Source organism: Centroberyx affinis, unplaced genomic scaffold (genome assembly GCF_046629955.1).
Source record: "Centroberyx affinis isolate AG114_WGS23_722 - 3 ecotype Tasmania unplaced genomic scaffold, CSIRO-AGI_Caff_v1 ptg000229l_1, whole genome shotgun sequence".
In the NCBI taxonomy this organism is placed as follows: Eukaryota; Metazoa; Chordata; class Actinopteri; order Beryciformes; family Berycidae; genus Centroberyx; species Centroberyx affinis.
In genome coordinates this window covers 130,200-150,496 of record NW_027278916.1, presented here as the reverse complement: position 1 = coordinate 150,496, position 20,297 = coordinate 130,200, and the positions used below count along the sequence as shown (strand labels likewise).

The following is a 20,297-nucleotide window of genomic DNA, read 5'->3' as shown; positions in this document are numbered from 1 at the left end:
TTGGCTCACTCTGTCATTTGTGCAAATAGATTTTGATTGCTCGGCGCCACTGTTAATTCTGCAGATATAGGCATAAGTCTAGGCCCTGGCCTAGGTCACTGGATGTCAGATAACCAAACTGCTAGCATTAACCTGGAAGATATGCCGAGGAATCAAGTCAGGTTCAAGCTTTCGCAATAGCCTAAATCAGAATCCATTTCTCATACCCTTGGACTCAATTTTCAGTCTAGAAAAACATTCATAATATGCGTACTGTCTGTTATATTCTGAGGTCCTGTACTGGTGCAAAGCACACATTATCTTCTTGGACAGCACCTCTTGTTGCCAGGTTACTGACTGAGGGAATATATACAGTCAGGTACTCTTATGTAACTGATTATCACTTGACTGCAGCTTGAAATCGACTCTGTGCATAGAAGGCCTTATCGCTCCACATTGTAAGCCTGCGTGCATTACAAAGAAGCGTATGTGTGAAGAATAACATTTAACCTTACCCAAATCTATTTTCTGACAATTTTGATATATCCCAATTATTGTAACAATAATATAGGTAAAATGGGAGGTCAGTCTCTCATTTGAAATGTTATGTCTTCATACCACATTTTAATGTGAAGGAAACACAAAATATGGCAAAAGTATGGCATGGACATAACGCACTCTACACGCCCTCTTTTATTCTGTATGGTGAAAACACATTCTGTTCATGAGAGTAAGTTATCAGCTTTCAGTAACTATTGTCATTTTGTCTTAAAATGAATTGTATGGCCAGTAGTCTGCTAGAGCTCAATTCACCCCTTCTGAACAGAGACAGTGCCATTGTAACCTTGTAAAATCCTTGTAAACTCAATATTGCCCGGTATCCAATAAAATCTGAAATACATGACGTTCGAAAAGATGTTTCTCCTGAGGTCAGAGCTCTTTTTATTGGTATCTTTTTATTCCTGTAATAAAAAATATCCTGGTAGTTAACAGAATTCTGCAATGAAACTGTTACGTGAGTGAAACAACCTTAAGAATCTGTGTTTTTCAGATAGAGAGTCCTGGCCTTGCTCTTGTGAATGCATTATGCGGGCCATTTCAGTCAGTTTGCTCAGATTGCAGTTAAGTCAGTCAAATTGCTCCCTTGTGCAGAGACCTTCCCCTTACATCACGTTTGTTATTGCAGAATTAATTCATGAAGTGTCTAGGCTGGTGGTCCTCAAATCGAGTCCTCGGGGTCCAGAGTGCTGCTGGTTTTCTATTCTGCCAGGTCATCCCAGGTTTAAATGAGTCCCTGATTACACAGACGGAATGAAAAGTACCTGGCAGAATAGAAAACCAGCAGTACTCAGCACCCTGAAGACCGGATTTAAGAACCACTGATCGAGGTGGTCCATTTTGATTATGGGAGAGAGATTTTTTTTCTGTTGCCGTGATGAAATGTGTTTTGACTGTGTGTGACTTGTGTCTTTCAGGTGAAGGATCTGACCAAGTTCTTGGATCCCAGTGGTTTGGGAGTGATCAGCTTTGAAGACTTCCACCGTGGAATCTCTGCCATTAGCAATGGAGGTGAGTCACTGGATGCACTGTAAAGCTGTGTGTCTGTGTGTGTGTGTGTGTGTGTGTGTGTGTGTGTGTGTGTGTATCCACAATGGTTTAATCTTAGACTTTTCTGGGACTGATGTGTCTCAAGTAGTCAATGACCTGTTTTATTGTTTTTTCTTTTAAACTTTTGACTTTGGTGTCCCCTTTTTGTGGACTCAATTGGCCTGATGTCTGAAACTCTGGAGATCCCTCATTAAATTGAGGAACCTACCTACTAAAAATAGTCTGACAGATAAAATCTTGCTTGTTCCCAGTGTCAGGTAGTGAAACAATAGAGTAATTTATTACTTTTCCCAGTAAAGAATAGTGTAACAAATTTCTGTTTCTATATCTGAAAACTTTATTCCACCCCCATCCACTGATTTCCTTATTGCCATAATTAGTCATCATCCTCTCAGTTGACTCAGACACACACTGAGCTAGCCCAGATGCAAAATGGTAGAAAAGTTCACTTCCTCCAGGTAGATTTATTGCCACTACTTTGATTTCACTGAGCCAAAGTATGTCAAAAGTGTTGTTGGAAATTGTGCACAGCTACACAAAATATGTCCACTGCAAAAAAAATCATTCAAAAATCATCATCATCATCATCAAGCATCACAACAACAAACTCATGGCTAAAGACTCCCAAATTGGACTGATGTTACATTCACACATTGGATGTAATTTTGTCTGAGTTGTGAAATTGGACACACGACACACAACGTTATCTAGGCAACAGACAAGGTGTGGATGTTGTTGTCAGCCATGTTGGCTAAGGCAGCTACGCCACAAATTATGCGTAATTGAAAGGACAAGCAGCCAGCGACATTTATAGGCCATAGACAAAATTTACTGAGGTGTGCAGTGTGTGAATATGTGTAGAACTCATTGGAAGTTTTTTGTTTTGTTTATTTGTTCGATTTTTCCGTGAAAAAGTTGAGTGGGCAGTCCACCTTTAGTGTTGTGGTTGTTTTCTTTCAATTCAGACAGTTGGAAAGTAGCTGAGAAAGGCACACAAATTAACCCTTGTTTTGAAGATAAGACAAATGTAATATAAGACAAATGTAATAAGTGTTGTTCTCAGGGAGTAATAAATCAAGTTAAATTACTTTTGAAATGAATAATACATTACTTTTTTGAGTAACAAGCTCAACATTGCACCTGCTGGTATGCAAGTCAGGTTCTAATGAGCTTGAAATTGTGCACACTTAAATATATAATACATTTTTGTGTAAATGCCCCATCTTCATCTGTTTTGTATTTCATTTCTTATTGAAGTCTTTCTTTCTTATTAAGAAAATGGCAAGGCTTAAGCACCCTTGATAACACGGGGGCCCACAACCTTCTGTTTTTATATTGGCTAGCCTGAAGTTAGCCATTACTGTACTTGATTCTGCTGTAAAGAACGCCTCAGCGGCTCCTACTTTGAGTCTACAGCATCTGGCTCCATCTTTCTACTACATTCCCCACGGTGCCAAATATTGTTGTCCCCACAGTATGCTCACAGCTATTCCTCAGCTGAGGTGAGGGAATGTTGTAAGGAAAAGAGAACTGACCCAAATTCTTTGTTACTGGTCTCAAAATACTGTTATTCTTTCTTTAACCATTTTGCTGCCTTCCTGACCCATTTTATGAGCCTTTAAAAACTGTTGTAAGATGTAAGGGCCCATATACGTCCCTCTTAAAAGAATGGGCACAATTCATCAGCGTCTCTCTCTCTCTCTCGACAGCCAAGTCATCAGGTTTCTCAGGCTTCACCTCAGCCATTTAAAGGAGGGTGGAAAGAAAGGGAGAGAACGTTGCCCGAGACTATTTATTTTCAGTGTCAAGCCTTTCCCCTGCTGTCGCGTGTAAATCTCGGAGTGACTTTAAATTTAAATTATTTTCCATCTCTTACCAGTTAGTGAGGTATGATAGATTTATGTGCTGCGCAACTCTAGCGCAACAGCGGCGTGCCGTTGACATCATTATCATAACATGACACCCCGGGGCTATACTGACGTTATTACAAAGAGTTTTGTTGACAGCGCATGCTGGCTGTGTTGACATACAGTACAGGTTGTGTTGACGTCACTGCAACAGTGTGCTGCTTGCCTCTATCGATTTGAGGCACTCCTTCCCAGGGCTTTCTGGGTTACACAGCTCCGGTTACTCGGACCATTAATAAGTAATCTACTGGAAAGCATGAGATGCACAGACCCATGGGCTGATAGGCAGGGTTTCAGAGAGGGAGTTGGACAGAGATGGGGTTTGGGCAGAGAGTCCTATTCGCCTGAATTATTCACTGTCTTCCCTCTCTCCTCTGTCCCTCTCGCTCCCTCTCTTTCTGTGTTGCATCTCTCTTTGTTGTTGCGTAGCTCTGTTGCAAAGTCAGCCTCAGAAAACCCAGGCATGCCTTGAGTCAATAGAAACTTGGCTACAGGATGATGAAATTACCTCATCAACAGTGTGGCTTGTCACATTCCCATTAGCGTTGTCTTATTACAGTACAGACTTGTAGCATGGTCATTGTGTTTGAAATAATATTCCTGCAAAATAATTACTTAAATAAAACGAATAAAAGTATTTCAGCCAAATAATGATTTTAGGGAATGTAAGCAAGGCAAACAGGCTGATTATTTATTATAGCAAATAGTCATATTGAATTGAGGTGATGGTTTCTAAATATGAGAGATAGAAAATTACTGAAGTGTAAACTTTTGACTAGGCAGGAAAACTGGTCTCAAGACACTGGGCCTCACTCATGAATAATACCTACAAATAGATAGTCTGCCAAATGGGAAATTGTAATTGTAAATTGTAGAGTTCATCTTAAATTATGACAAAAATATCAACTGTGATGTCCCGGGTTCAAGTCTCTGTCTGAACTTTCCTGTCTCTCTCCACTATTCTGTCCAGCAAGCAATGCTGAAAATGAATCAGACATTTCCTGGTGGAAGGTAGTTTCCCGTTAGTGTGTGAAGATCAGAGCTCTATCGTAACTTCCCAAACCTCTAGCACACTGCTGACAGAATTCCAGTAAGTCTGTAAAGGCAGCATAAAGTTTTTTTAAGACCCTTTTTTTAGCTAAACTTTGTTTTTTTTAGACCTAACAGGTCCAGTTCATGTTCCAACCCCCACCGCCACCACCTACCCTGCAATCGCAGCACAGAACCTGATATTCCAGCTCCCAACCTGCTGTTTAGTTTCAATGTGATTTTCAATGCACTCCACCTCTACCTCCCTTTGTTTCTTTTCTGTAACACTTATTGGCATGGGTAACCTTAATAAAGACAAGCCTGCAGGCCATGGAAATGCCTGGTCCCTTGTAGTGGCTATGGCATGTCTGGAACAACAAAAGTTGGTCTTGAAACCACCAGAGGAATTGAATGGAACTGGTTGAGCCATTTGAAAATCAAGTATCCCTGTCCTGTGTGACAGTTTGAATCTGTGCCAAGTGACTGCAGGACTCTAACCCAAACAGAAGCCAGCTTTTCAGGCACAGCCCCATTTGGTGCGGACTCATTTAACTTATATGGGCTGTAATGTGTATGAGTCTTGAAGAGCAGCGGGTTACGTAAGACAAGGGGGCACAAAACCGCCAGGGTCCACCAGCTGCTGTTGAGAGCGCTGTTTGTGTTCCATTCTCTCAGTAGGGTGCTATTCACTGCTCTGTTTACTAGATACAGGAGCCGCAATGGCTGATGGGAGTCCATCTTATTGGTCCATCTCAGGTTACACCATTTGTCTGCAGGTGCTTTCAACAGAGGCCTTTATTGACAAATCTGAATTGGATATGGGTTACTTCTTGTCCTTTTTATTGTTTTATTTTGCCCATACACTTATTACGTGACATTCTATAGCCCTTGAAATGCGAGTGTAAAAGTTACATAATGTTTATTGGTACACCAAGCATAGACTGCTGTATTGTATAGATGTCAAAGTAGGGCAGCTAGGACACAAACCCTTACATGTTTGGTAGCGAAATAGTGTGAGAACATGGGAATGTAATTGCAAATGGGGACAATGCGTTGGTTGCTTCAGATTTAAATTAACATTTCAATATTGTTAACCATAACTTAGGGCAAGTCTTTGAAAATGAAATGGCTTTTTCATTTCAATCTTCAGTATTTCAGAGAATGTGCATACTAACATATGAAAATTCAAATGCTTATTGCGTTATTGAAGCTTAATTTAAATTATTACCCAAATGCTGCAGACATAGGTGGAAAATAAAATGTTGTTTTGAGATTGCATTGTCATTTCCCAATTTGCATCAACATTTAAATAAACTTAACTATACGCTTCCATAAGAAATATCTTGGGATATTGTATTGAACGTTGACGTTAATTGAATTTCCCGTTCTCTGCTGTTGTTTCACCCACCTGCTATAACCGCTCCCCTCTCTTCTTTCCACATTATGGCACTTTGTTTACCATGCACATTGGTACTATATACATAAGTCTTCTCTGTTTGTTTAGCCTCCTTTGCTGGCTGACATTGTGTGTTTATCCTGCACACATTAACCCCATCCTCTTCTCTCATCCTCTTCTCCCACATCTCCAGGTCCAGAGCCACAGCTGTACGATGTCCACTACAGTCCGGGGGACGGAGCCGTGGGCTGCCCAGAGGAATACGACGAGGTGGGGCAACAGCATTTTAAATTCATTTCAGTCTTGTGTGTGTGGTCCAGTTGTTCTGCCTCGATTTCTCACTGGTACACACAGCACCGCAGGGTGAAGGTCACAGGCTGAACTCCGTGTGCACTCACACTCTTCCCACTGTAATTCACCGAGTGGCTAGCAGAGCTATCATTACCCCTCTGTGAATATTCCACACGCTGAACACACTGGTTTGGCACACACCGAATGGCATCTGGCTGACTATTTTCGTCTTATTTTTCCTTTGACAAATATTGAATGACTTGGAATCCGCCTGAGTTTTTACATGTGTGTGGAATTATGTTTTTTTCAGTTGCGGTTAGCATATCTGGGATTCCTGTCTCCTCTTGTGCACAGAACTTGTATATTTAACTATCATTTATGCTGGCCTCGGCGAGATTGAAATGTTTCAGCTATTGTGTGCACTTGGAGCAGTATAGAACTGTGATTGCGGGCTGTTTCAGTGGCTGCACATTGCACATTGCACAGTATCAGCGCCCTCACTTGGTATGGTTCATAAGTGCATTCTAAGGGTTTGCAGGGCCAAGTATAGATTCCTCTTAAGGCACATAAGCAACACTTTTGGCTTCAGTCCTCCATTTCACTTGCTGTAGGTGTTGATGACTGTAAGGCAGATATTCCAGCTCAAACACTGTGTTAGAATAAACTTGCAAACAAACCGGATTAGAATAGAACAGTGCGTCACGGTGAGTGTTTGGTGAGACAGTAAATCCACCATAACAAGAAGCACTGATAACAATGCCTGATGTATTTGTCCAGTCTTGGGAGAGGCTCCAAAACACAGTGGAGGCCCTTTTAACAAGTTGCTTGTTATAGAAATGAGAGATCCTAAATGTATTGCTATTGATAGAGCGCCACCCAGTCGAAGAGGGGGGAAATACTGAGAATACATTATTGAAGGTAGAAGCTAAATGGATCTATAGATTAAATGTCATGTGTCCAAATAGACTGAATGAAGAACTAGAGCTAACTCCTTTCCTGTTATTCCCAATAGCACCTGAGTAATTTGTGAATGGCTGTGTGTGGTGTGTGATTGATGCCAAATTTTTCTCTGGTTTCATTATGAGTTATGTGGAGAATGGCTGTCGTTTTTTAGTCTTTTTTTGTGATTAGTTGTCAGAAAAGCATCTATCTTGGTTAATTGTTTGCACCTGAGCTCGGCCTAATTGCTCGTAAGGAGTCTGTATGCAGATACACTAATGAAAGCCATGGGCTGAAATGTTTGTGTTTTGTTTCTGCTCCTCGGTGAAGATTTTTTGAACACATTTGGCGTCTTATCGTTGTCATTTACGAGTGCGAACCTTTCAGTCTGATATTCAGTGTATTTGGTGTTGCATACCGTTTTATCATGAGCGTAGTGGAGCTGGAAAAACATTGGAATGGAAATGAAAACAGCCATGAACAATGATGGATCTGTGCTCTACACAGCGGAATTAATGTAAATCTGAACTAATGCTGTGATAAGTTAAGCCTAGTGATTTGTAATATATTTTCTATATGGAAATATTCTTGTTAGGTATCTACTGTTTACAGGAACCCATAAGCAGAGTTTGTGCATGTTTGAAGTAGATGCCACACCTGTGTCCGTGGCCCTGTTTTTCCCTTGGGTTCCTGGCAGAAAAGGGTTCCTCTCTCTCAATGGCTGTGCTGTTCTAGCCCTGTTTGCTTTCAAAACAGGCAAGGTGAGGCTGTTCAGCTGAGGCCTGGCATAAGAGAAACGCAGCGCCCCACCCACCCGCCTTCTCCTTTTCTAAATTTTCTCTCCCTTTGGCTTAACACCCACCTCTCCATCTCCTACTTTAGGTCTTGAATAGGAATACTAAATGACAACACTCCACTTGTCATAACCAGTTTTTGTGTGATTGTGCTGGCAAAAGTTTTTTTTGTGTATGTTTCTTTCTTCCTCTTTTTTTTTTAAGAGGGAGTTTCTGGTTAATGCAGGCCAGTAGAGTCTCTCCTCGGAGTGTTATAGACTAACAACATGCTGGTTTCCTTATTTAGGCACACAGCCAGACAGTTATGGCAGGTTGTTGTGATGTATAGCCTTCATTCTCTATGCTGTCCGTGAGAGTCTGATTACCGAAGAACATGGCTTAATGATTTATATGTCACACTGGGCCAGGAACTGGAACTCTCAAGGCAGCAGAGATTAAACAGTTATTGCGCTGATCTTGTGGTGTTTTAACTTGGGGCAGAGGGGTAGAAGGGTGGCAGTAGGAGACTGAGCAGTACAGCTGCCTTCCCCTGCTCTTTGGACTTTGTCTCTGTCTCCACCCCTCTGACCACCCAGTGGAGCTGAACGAGGTGTTTAGATATTTTCCGTTTTTCACATTTGTTTTCTCTCACTCTCTCTGAGAGTGAAAGCGTGGAAGCACTAGGAGGGGTTATTGCAAGGGTCTCATGACAGGCCAGCCTTCCTGTCAGTGAGGCCAGGCAGTGAGCATGGTTTTGGGCATGGTGGATAGCCCTCTGGGCCCAGCTCCTCCCGACGCTCCACGTAGTCTGGTAGGTTCTACTCTCCAGCGTTACTCACCTGTCTTGCCTTCATTGTTACTTGATGGCCCTAATGCCTGATTTGTTCTTCTAGTGGCTAATAGCTGAAGACATTCTTTGGCATATATTAGTCTATGGGTTTTTATATTAAACATTTGGTATTCTTCGCTTGGAAAACCTTAAGCTTATGTACGCTTGCGCACTCTGTGTTTGTACTTGTTGACTGGAGGTGTCGATGCAGTAGGTTTTGCTTGGCACAGCCATCTGAAACCCTGCAGACTGCCTCTGAAGCCTGTTTATGCTGTATGATTTGTTTGGTCGTTGGTATAATTGCCGTTAGTACCCACTGGCTATACTCAAAGATTGAAAATAGTCTGTCTTTGAAATGGCTGCATTTTTCTCACTTTCTTTGATCAACCTATAGTTTGTCTGCCTGTTGCATCAAAAAATTGCACAATTCTCCTGATTGCAAAATACACCTGATGATACACATTTTGAAAAAATCCTTTAGGCGAGACTAGTAATGATACAAGCGCTGAGCACCATAGTGCTTGTTAATCTTTCATAATGATGTAACAGCTTGGTAAGAAGTATGACTAGTTTGTGCAGCGGTTTTTCTACAGCTGTGTTTTACTTTTGTCAGCAAAGATAAGTCTAGAAAAATATAACAAAATTAATAACAGATATGCACTTAAATGCAGAGTATAATTTGCCTATCGTAAAAACATTCCATCCATAAGCCATTAGCACTGTCATTATTTTTTGATCGGCTGTGAATCATCGACCCAATGACAAAGCACGTATTTGTATCTGTGTTTACTGCTTAATGGACATGATGAAATGTGCTTAGTCTTAATCTTATTCTGTTTCAGCAAAATGAGGTGACTGACAGTGCGTACCTGGGCTCGGAGAGCACCTACAGTGAGTGCGAGACCTTCACCGATGAGGACACGGGGGCCCTTGTACCTCCTGAGATGCATGAAGATGTGGAGACGGACAGCGGCATCGAGGCCACGCTACACGACCCCGAGGACGGCAGCAATAGGTCAGTAAGATGATTCCAACCTCGGCTAATAAACCACCTCTACTTGGTCAGTTCACTCAGATTTCCTCGACATCCTCAACTTTGGGGAGGCGAGTTTGACACTGAGAACGTAGGTTTAGTGCAATGCTGCTGTGAATACTGTCTTCAGTTGTAAGTCACTTGCCATGTGAGTCAGATCAACAGTCACAATGCTGGTCATGATCACTGCCGGCCATAATACTCACTGTAAATGTGTGTCAAATCTTCAGCTGAGTGAAGTAGCCCTGAAATGACCCTTCACACAAAGTCCAGAAATCACGTGGTTTACGAGTCTTGCGTGGCCAACTCTGGATCAGGGACTACGTTTCTATTTGGGTCACCAGACAGGGAGATTAAAGAGGCAATAGACGGACATCACCTCGTTGACCTGATGCCTTGAATTCACCCAGATACCAGTGGGTAGAAAGTCTCGGTCAAACGCACCTGAAGATGCTCCTGTGTTTTGTTTTCATCAACTTGTTCCAATGCAGGTCCTCATGTACTCATACACCATATACTGTCACAGGGAGTTTGAGGCAACACTTCGCAGCTGCGTTGAAATAGCAGTGACTTTGACTGTTGTTTTTTGTACGGCTGAACAGGAAAGCTCATCTAGAGATAACTTGAAATGTGCACAGTGTGAGAGCGAGAGACCTTGAACAGAGAGATTCCTTCTGCCATTCTTTACCCCAGTCAGTGTGTCTAAGTGGATTCTCTGTTTTCTACCGGCTGAAAAGAGTTTTGGAATCTGTTGATCTTTTTTGAATTCTCTCATTATGGTATAAGCTGCTAATGATCACAGTAAGTTAATCTTTTTAACTTAATCTCCTCTGGGTTTGTAAGAATTGAGTAATAACTTCTATGTACCACTAGTACCAGCTCCATTTATAGTTTTGTCAGGCTCCCAGTTTTTTTCCATTGACTTGTGTTGCTATGCCTGATGATTTGTTTGGGCGGGAGTCAATGACTCATAATTGGTTCAAATGTTCAGTTAGGGTGAATGTGATTAGCTCTGGTGTGTGCTGGGCAGTGTCCAGTTATCCCTTATGGACTGAGAGACCAGTAGGTTTTGACTATGGCTAGGATGTAAAGAGCTTAGCCATTAGAAAATGGACTTGAAAATGGACATCAGAAAGGGTCTGTGTTCATCCATGGCTTTAGTGAAGACAAAATGTTGCTTTGGTGTTATTTCTTAGGGAAAACAGTGAATCAAAGCTTCAGAGACTGGAAATTGCCACTGGCACTGGTTCGACCACAGAAGACAAAGTAGCACTACAGGGAAATACAGTCGCAAGATGCGTCATTCTGGAGCGCAGTAGGGAGTCATTTTAGCCAGTGTGCTGTCTTTGGACCAGAGGAAAAATAACACACTGTCTCTGATTATGCTTCTGTCGCCCATGATTTTGAAGGAGGCACATTTTGGAACACTGAACAAATTTTAGTAGGACATTTGGACTATGATAAAGCTTAGATCAAACCTTGATCACACACACAATCCCACGCATCTTGATGGGTAGAATATCTTTGCTGCTTTAGCTGAATTTAACCCATTTTCCCTGTCTCTGTAAGTCAAGTATTTGCCACAGATTGGGGTCTATACGTCTGAATGTGAGTGTTTTTGTGGGGTAGTATTTAGGCCAAGCACGAGGGAGGAAGTGTAGAGGACTGAGGCCTTATCTGCTGACTGTGTGACCTGTCTCTCCGGCTTGATGACGGATTGGAGGGTTCTGCCTGACAGGGATGTGTTTGGACTTCCCATTCCATGATTGAGCCTTGAATTCCAGGAAGTGTTGAGTTAGCTGTTTTTTGTTCTTTTCCTTTTTTTCCTGTCTTTGGCAAGGACTAATCTGCTCCTCTCCCCCACTCGCTCACACCAGCTCCCTGCTAGCTCTCCTGCTGACTGGGACCCAATACTCAACTGACTCTCTGACCTTTATATTCTCCCGTTTCAGCAGTCAGTGTTTACCAGAAATTTGGAAAATTATTCCTTTGTCTGAACTTCCCAGAATGAAAAAGCATTCTCTCTGGACCCGTCAATGGCTTCAGCATGCCAGTGAACTTTTTGACAAGCTGTGAATGTGATTGTTTTCTATGTAAAATATGGGAAGCTTTATCATATCCAAATCGGATATGTATATAAATCCCATCCCTATCATTTTTATGCCTCATGTATCCGCTGACAAGGATTGTAACCCTTTTTTTTTTTCAATGAAAAATATACACCAGTCAAAAGTTTTGATACACCACATTTTTCTTTATTTTTTTACTACTTTCCACATTTTAAAATAATAGTAAAGACATCAAAACTGTGAAATAACATACATGGAATTATACAGTGACCAAAAAAGTGTTAAACAAATCAAAACGATTTTATGTTTTAGATTCTTTAAAGTAGCCACCGTTTGCCTGGATGGAAAGTCAAAGGCTTTGGAAAGAAGTCCATACATAGGCATCAACTTCATGGTTTATATTTGTCTAAGAAACTAATTTCAAGCATTTAGGCATAAGCCTTTAGATCAAAATGGCTTTAACACAATGAAAAACATTGTGTCATTGTGTGCATTCAGTGAGGTGTCTCGAAACTTGACTGGTAGTGTATATCACAGAACAACACGTTAGCAACTGTTTCTTAGTCAAAAACACTTAATCTGCTGTACACAGTGACTCAACATTGACTGCTGGTAAACAAAACAAAAGGGTCTTTTAACCTGGTTAGCACAGCAAACCCTAGCTAGATCCTACAGCCAAAGACAAGTTACTTGCAGGAGTACATGCACTTGACTGGGGATTAGGAATCTTAACAGGATTAGCAACCCCCACCCGCCTCTCGGTCCATCCCGTTCTGTCCTACCCCAACGTCCCCACACGTCTGGTCTCTGGACAGTCAGCAGGCCTGCTTGTTGGCCGCTACTTAGCCTCAAATCTGATTAACCCTCAGCCACTCACAGCCGGCCCTTCCTGGTACAGCCTCAGGTCTGCAGGGTGGCACAGTCGATGCACCATCAACTCATGTTGGACTGTAGATTGGCAGCTCATTAGGAGCACAAACTTGGCCATTTGCAAAGGCCAAACCCTTTCTGTTTTCTCCACACTGGAGAATTGTGGCTTTGTTTCAAATTGGTGTAACCAGTGAAACTTCAGGATTCCACTCTGGTTGTCTGGTGTTTTGTCTCCAGTTGCTCCGAGGCTTTCACGCCGGGGCAGTGGAAGGCGTTTAAAGATGCGTTCTCTCTCCTCACCAGCCCTCCAAGTGAGGGACCTGAGTATGGGGCTGAGTTCGGGCCTGAGTACAGGGTAAGTGGCTTCGAATTTGGTTGAGTTTCTATTTCAGTAGGTCAGCACTATGTTGATTCTGTTCATCACAGCAGTTGACTTTTAACTGCATTGTCGTTTGGGTAAAAGAGGCTGAAGACTGTTGAAATATGTCAAGTGTCATCTGCAGAGTCCAACTGCTTTGTTGAGTATGTGTAAAAGTACATGATACATTGTAGGATTGAGGCTGTAATTTAAGGTGGGGGTTCAGATTTGAATTGGGTAGGTTAATGGCCCTTCTCTTGTAAACAACAAAAACTTACTATGTCATTGTTGTTTGCTGAGAAAGAACAACCTTTTCTGGTTCGGACATCCTCATCCTGTGCCTACTTCAGACATCTAAGGTATCCTGTAGTACAACAGGAAAGGCTGGCTTTCCAGCTATCCTCTCAAGTGATGAGCAAGGAGTTTATTTACTAAACTCCTGTGACCCTAATCATCGCACATCTCCAGGTTGCTAAAACTGTGCATGGATTTCTATGGCATTGTGTGTGACGGGCAGCCAATTATAAACGCCACAGTCTTCGCCCTTACTCTCAGCTCAGTTGAGGACATCTCTGAAGCTTAACCCACATCGAACCCAATGAACGCTCTGCTCACATGTAGCAAGTGTTGCCATCGCGGTTTTGCATTACCAGTGAAGCTCAAGACATTTTGTTTCGGCCAAGGCAGACTGGGATTAATGTGAATTAACAGATTACCTTTGAAGACAAGTGATTGTAGAACTTGTCCAGATTGCCGCTCTTCCGAGGGGAAGATTAATTGTACTTCAGGATTTAGGCCCTCGTCATTTCCAAGCTTCTGGGTCCAACATATCAACCTTTTCAACTCAAATACTGCAGCACTTCTATTTTCGCTGAATGAAGTAGTCAGAATAAATGGGCCTTGTTAGGTATGGCTGTGCCTGCGGTTTCTTAAATGGATGGTTCTGTAGCTGTTTTTATCCACACTGTGATAAACGGACGTCCGTATTTATAGTATCTAAACTTAACACATTTTCCTCTATCTTTAGCTTGAAACTAAATTTGAGTGCGCTGTTGCTGTGTAGGCAAATGAACAAACACAGGTACACAGTCATCCCTTTCTCCCTGTCTCCTTCAGGTTCTCCCTGAACTCTGAGCTCCATAATCACTCCCTGGTGACGGTCATCGGTGGAGAGGAGGAGCAGTTTGAGGACTTCGGGGAGAGCAACACGTCAGAGCTGCTGCTGGAGAGCAGCGTGGAGGGGACGGAGGGGGGGGGGGACTCCTCTCTCTTACAGCCGCCTGAACAGGTCAACGGCTCCTCACTACTCCTCTCTCCCAGGTACGAGCTCCTCCCTACGCAACTAAAGCCAATCTGTCCCAAGTGAAGTTTTAACTGATTCTGACAAAGTCTTAAAACCAAATCAGATATGAAAACAAAGGATGAGACAGCCCCAAGGTTATTTAAGCGCTGTGAATATTAATATCATTTGACCCTGGCTGTCAAGTCACAACTTTTTTCTTATCTGCCCCTTCCTGATAATAGTGCCACACTGTCAGTTACATTCCCAGCTCCAGTCTCTTGGCTTAAATGCCTCCGGTTGCTTTCCTTAGCTGTTTGTTAAGAAAGACATGGAGGTCAAACGTTGATAAGTGGTATCTGGAAACGTCCTTCCCACCCACTACTGCCTCCTTTTCTCCTGAAGGGCGAGATAAACTGAGCGAATGCAAAGTTCATTCCAGAAGTCTTACTCTCACTGTTGCAAAGTTATTAAAAAATGAGGATATCGGGGCTAAATTAATGTTCCAAAACTATGCTCCTGTTCCTGTGCCCTTGTTGGCTCATTCTGAGCGCTCTGGAGCAACTGCTTCACACTCACTTCACGCGCCGTTTAAGTCTTTGTGGATTCTGTCGCCAAGTCCTCTGGGACAGACAGAAGGTGGTTTCTGGCGTGGAGTTCAGCCATCATGAGGGGTGTCTAACAAGCTTTATCACTTTACCGCTGCCTTAGTACAGATACAGGTTGACTGTGGCAGTGTGAGGTGCCTGTCAAACACCAAAATACACCCAAACACAGACACACACACACACACACACACACACAGACTCCCCCTTCTCTCCTCCAGCGCCATTCATTTCTGTTAAAGCTCCTACCGTACTCTGTTTTTCTACTCATTTTTTCCTCCCTCTTTCTCCGCTCCGTTTTCATCAGAGACTCTAAGCCGGATAATGCATAATTCCCGCTTGGGTGATATTTCCCTGATCTGCCTTGCCAGGAAGCTCTTAACAGCTAACTGCCTAGCTTTTGTAGCCCAGTCACAATATGGAAATAAGCTGCTCTAACTGGATTGGCACTAATAGTACTTTTATAGTTACCACTACTAAAGACATTTTTTTTTTTTATTGTAATTCAACCTTACTGTTAGTTGTAAGAATCATCTTTCCAGTAAGAATAAAGCTGAGGTAGATGAAGCTACTCAGTTGAAGTATGATTTGTGCATGGATTAGATGAAATTTTAATGATCCCTGTGGGGAAATTGGGCCGTTGCAGTAGCAAGTAGTAATAGGATACATCAAAGAAGAACAGGATATACATACGAATATAACAAACAGGGGTTATATAAACATACTCAACTGACAATTCCAACACATGGACATATTAAGTCAAAAAAGTATAAATTAAAATGTGCAACAAATGAGAAAAGAAACCTGTATGAGAAAAGACTGTGAAATATTACAGCATATGTACAGGGTATGTGCTTAGTTATGAAAAATCCATATCCAAAAAAAAAAAAAAAAATGCTGCATCCCACAAACATCACCCACTCAGTTTGAACACGTCACTGTTTTGAGCCAATCATGCTCGCTATTGGAGCATGTATCACTGCCACCTACACACACCCACATATAAATCTTGCAGTACAGCACTTCCATTACACAGATAAACACAGTTTTGCGTTGCATCTATTCTGCACACACACACACACACACACACACACACACATACATACACACACGCATCACTGCGGATGTTACTTAACAATGTCATCCTTCACACTGGCTTCATGCAGCAGCGATTCTCAAGTGCAGATGACCATCGAGTGACACTCAGTCAAACTCTGCCATGCAACACGGCCGTTCTGCCTACATAAACAGGAACCTGTGCCAGTTCCTTGCATAATGCCGACCCGACTTGCTCCCTGAATGAACAATCGGCCGGTAAAGAGGTGATGTGAGGAGAGGGCAGAGGCTGCTGCTGCAGACTCCCACACTGAAATAAATCACCACGTTCTTTGTTTGCTGGCTTGAGAGCTTAAGTTGTTTTGATATCGTCAACTTGGTATTAACCACTCTGCAGGTCCTCTGAGCTTGCTGCAAAGATGCTAAGCTTGAATAGTCAGGAATGTTTGGGCGCAGGGAGAAATGGCTCACTGCACACTTGTAGCTCTCAGAATGTTTTGTTGACAGTTTTCCGTGAAAGCTATCCTGAAAACAAATCACAATCGCACTGCGTAATCTGTCTCACTTTTCCCTCTCAATAATAGCCCTCACACTTTCCTCTTTCAAACTCTGCTGTGCATTTCACTGATATCCCTGCACCCCCGGAGGTGTCCTGCCCCACCTTGTCCGTCACTCACCACTCCTTCTCTTCCTCCTCCTCCCCGTCTCCTCTCCTCTCTCCAGTGCACCTGCTCCTCTCCCTGACTGCTTTCAGAGCTTCCTCAGGGAGGAGGCGCTGGACTTTTTCTGTAGCCAGTGTCACAAACAAATAAGTCGTCTCGAGGACCTCTCCACTCGCCTCAATTTCCTAGAGATGACTAGGTAACACATCATCCCCCACCCCCTCCGATTCCAACCCGTGTGAATGTGTATGCACTGCTGTGTCGATTAGATATCACGCACATTCCCATAATGTGTGCATGCTGTGTTGGATTAGTAACAGCATGGTGTGTGTGCTATATGTAATGGATTGTACACACACGTATTATGGTGGATGTGTGGGTGTGTTTCACACCTATCTTGTCTCACACTCATCCCAATCACTCTTCATCTCCACTCCTCTGCACATTTGTGTGTGAGTTGCAGTGTGTTCTTATTTGGCTTGTCGTGGGAAAACTCTCTAACTCAACCTGGCTTAAGTGTGCGTATCATCACAAAGTGATAAAGGTCTTCACTGAAGTGATTTCAGTGAGCCTTTCTGGAGCTGTTGGTGGCCGTTTACTAACAGAATCTTTGTTCAGAGTTCCCATGGGTCATATCTGCACAAATTATGATTTGTCATCCATACATGATATACATTTTTCTTTCATGCAGTTCTGAGAATGATGTTAAAGACTGATTATACCTATTGAGTCCACTTTGAGACCACTAAAAAAAACATAAAGGAACATAAAACAGTGTTTTTTTTTACATAAAAAATTGCCCGTTATCGTCACAGGTGAGTGGTGTTTATTTTACTGCTTTATTGGTCATGTCATTGCATTCATATTTCATTTCAGTTGTTTCAGAATGACTGCTGGTTGCAAAGCAAAGCTTTTTAGATGAGCCTGCATTTATCAAAATTGTCGGAACAGACATGCTGACCTAGGATTGTAGGCCAGGTCGCTTTGACCAAATCATGGAGTATAATCTGAAAAGCAAAACTGATCCTAGATCAGCACTGCTTAGACACTTGATAAATTTGGGCTGCTGTGTTTTGTGTTAGATTGCTGTGACGTGTGAATATGTTGTAGCTATAGTATGGACACGTGCTGATTTAACTAGTTTAGGACCACCTCACCATGCCCCTCTCCCTTTCGTCAATGTGGATCCACTCCTAGTAGAGAGGGGGATGAGGGGGTGGTTAGGAGGAATACCAGGAGATAGTGTCTCTTTCCTCTATCCCTTCTCTCTTCCTGACTACTTTCCTGTTGTTCTGTCCCCCCATCCAGCGCAGGCAAGAGGCTGTCCAGCAAGAAAGTAGCGAGGTAAGCTAACAAGTTTCTCTCATTTCAGTAGGTAATAGTTGATATTTTTTGTATGATGTTTATAGATACTCAGTATTTGGCATATAAGCAATGGGGAGATTTTGAAGGGAATAGCAGTTTACCAAACATGAGGGAGCTCTTCTAGGGGCTGTTGAGTTAAGTTTCCCTCTCCTCCTCTGCTGTAGACATCTCCTCCAGAACAGCTCGATGACTCTGGACACCATGAGCGACTTGACCCGGGACATTCTGGAGCTTGCTGACAACGACATCACCGACAAGGTGAGAGCTCACAATCAGTCACCCGTGCCATACAAGTTTTTTTTTTACCTTTATCCAGGCAAAGTTGACTGAGCACACATATATTTTTTTCCAGCACATTTCCCCAGATACACACATTCACAACTGCATCTTGCTGCTATAGTTTCCCACTGTTGGCCAGTGAGCAGTTCCATTGGAGGAGTTAGGGTTTAAGTGCCTTGCTCAAGGGCACCTCAACAGTAGTTGTTGGATCACAACTCATACTTGTTGCATAACACAGTGATATATTATGAACAGCACTGTTTCTGTATAACAGAGTAGACCTTAACAACTTAAACAACCTTAACACTTTCCCTGTTGCAGGTGCTCCTCCTTGAGCGTCGAGTAGCGGAGCTGGAGAAGGAGTCGGAGGCGTCGGGGGAGCAGCATGCGCGGCTGCGGCAGGAGAACCTGCACCTGGTGCACCGGGCCAACGCCCTGGAGGAGCAGCTGAAGGAGCAGGAGCTCCACGCCGACGAGCATCTACAGCAGGAGACCCGCCGCCACAAGGACGCCCTCAACAAGCTGGAGAGGGAGAGGGGGCTGGAGCTGGAGAACCTGCAGGCCAGGTCAGGACACGAGTGTCTAGATGGGGAAGGACTGGCTATCTTTGGAAATAGATATTTGATACCCATCCTAGTTTGGGGTGTAGGTGTATGGTTGTATTCTTGTTTATTTGTTTCTCTGTGTGTGTGTAGGTTTAGGTGAGGGTCAGCCTAGAAGGATTAAACATCATCTAAATCATGATTATATGCACAGAGGGAAAGATGGGTTAGGTTAGTAATTGTGCAGCCTGTTGTTGACATGCTGTTTGTCAGAGGCATTGTGGCTCTATACTGCCACCCTCTGGTACTGCGCTGCCACTAACTATAAGGTGTTTTTCTGTAGAACGGCATAGTTGACCATCAATGAACAGAATGCAAACGTGTCAGTTGTGTTACCATGTGGTTGTGTTTGGTGTTTTATGTGTTTGAAGAATTTGTATCTTCTGTTTCTCAGACTGCAGCAGCTTGATGAGGAGAACAGTGAACTGCGTTCCTGTGTTCCCTGTCTACGAGCAAACATCGAGAGATTGGAGGAGGTGAGAGCAATGCTGTCTCATCGCTTTGGTTCATCCTTCTGTGCCTCTCCTCTCCTCCATCACACCTCCTGCCACGCTCTTATCACTATCCTTGTATCTCACCTGTTATTGTTTTTTCTCTCGCTCCTTTCTCCTCAACTCTGTCTCTCGACTGTCTGACGCCCCTCTTCATCCTCGCCTCTTTTGGTTTTTATCTACCAGGAGAAGAGGAAGCTGCAGGATGAGACGGAGGACATGACCGACAGACTGAACGAGGAGCTGGAGTCCCGCAGGAAGATGGCTGACAAGCTGAGCCACGAACGCCACCAGAACCAGAAAGAGAAGGAGTGCACTCAGGAGGTGGGATCAAGTGTTTTTTCCCTGAATATACTGTCTGCTTTATGCCTCTCATTTTATGAGATCACTAGTGACTTTACTGACGGATCCTCATTGATCTGTTTGTACCACAGCTTATTGAAGACCTACGTAAGCAGCTTGAGCACCTACAGCTGTACAAGTTGGAGGCCGAGGCCAAGAGGGGGCGCTCTCCCAGCGCAGGGCTGCAGGAGTACCAGACCCGCACCCGAGAAGCTGAGCTGGAGCAAGAGATCAAACGGCTCAAACAGGTAGCACACACATTTTCTGCACTTCTCTGGACCTTCACTACACTCATTTTATTTGTTTTGTTTTCTTAACCCATCACTCAAACCATATTGCTTGACTTTGCTTGCCCAGGACAACCGCAGTCTGAAGGAGCAGAATGACGAGTTGAACGGCCAGATCATCAACCTGAGCATCCAGGGAGCCAAGAACCTGATGTCTGCCTCCTTCTCCGATTCCTTGGCAGCTGAGATCAACTCTGTGTCTCGTGGAGAGGTCAGTTTACAGAGGAAGGCAAACATGTCCATTAGTA

At 43.2% G+C, this 20,297-nt stretch overlaps 1 protein-coding gene across 1 annotated transcript in view; it reads left to right on the top strand.

The window, feature by feature from the left end:
- Positions 1-20,297, top strand: part of rab11fip3 (RAB11 family interacting protein 3 (class II)) — a 32,985-nt gene that overhangs the window by 8,303 nt on the left and 4,385 nt on the right. Inside the window, exons 2-13 of the mRNA XM_071542492.1 lie at positions 1,455-1,548; positions 6,113-6,189; positions 9,594-9,766; positions 14,198-14,401; positions 16,745-16,882; positions 17,992-18,027; positions 18,213-18,306; positions 18,649-18,893; positions 19,324-19,405; positions 19,607-19,744; positions 19,855-20,010; positions 20,120-20,260. Of these exons, the coding sequence (XP_071398593.1) occupies positions 1,455-1,548; positions 6,113-6,189; positions 9,594-9,766; positions 14,198-14,401; positions 16,745-16,882; positions 17,992-18,027; positions 18,213-18,306; positions 18,649-18,893; positions 19,324-19,405; positions 19,607-19,744; positions 19,855-20,010; positions 20,120-20,260 (1,578 nt within the window). The remainder of the gene's footprint in view (positions 1-1,454; positions 1,549-6,112; positions 6,190-9,593; positions 9,767-14,197; positions 14,402-16,744; positions 16,883-17,991; positions 18,028-18,212; positions 18,307-18,648; positions 18,894-19,323; positions 19,406-19,606; positions 19,745-19,854; positions 20,011-20,119; positions 20,261-20,297) is intronic.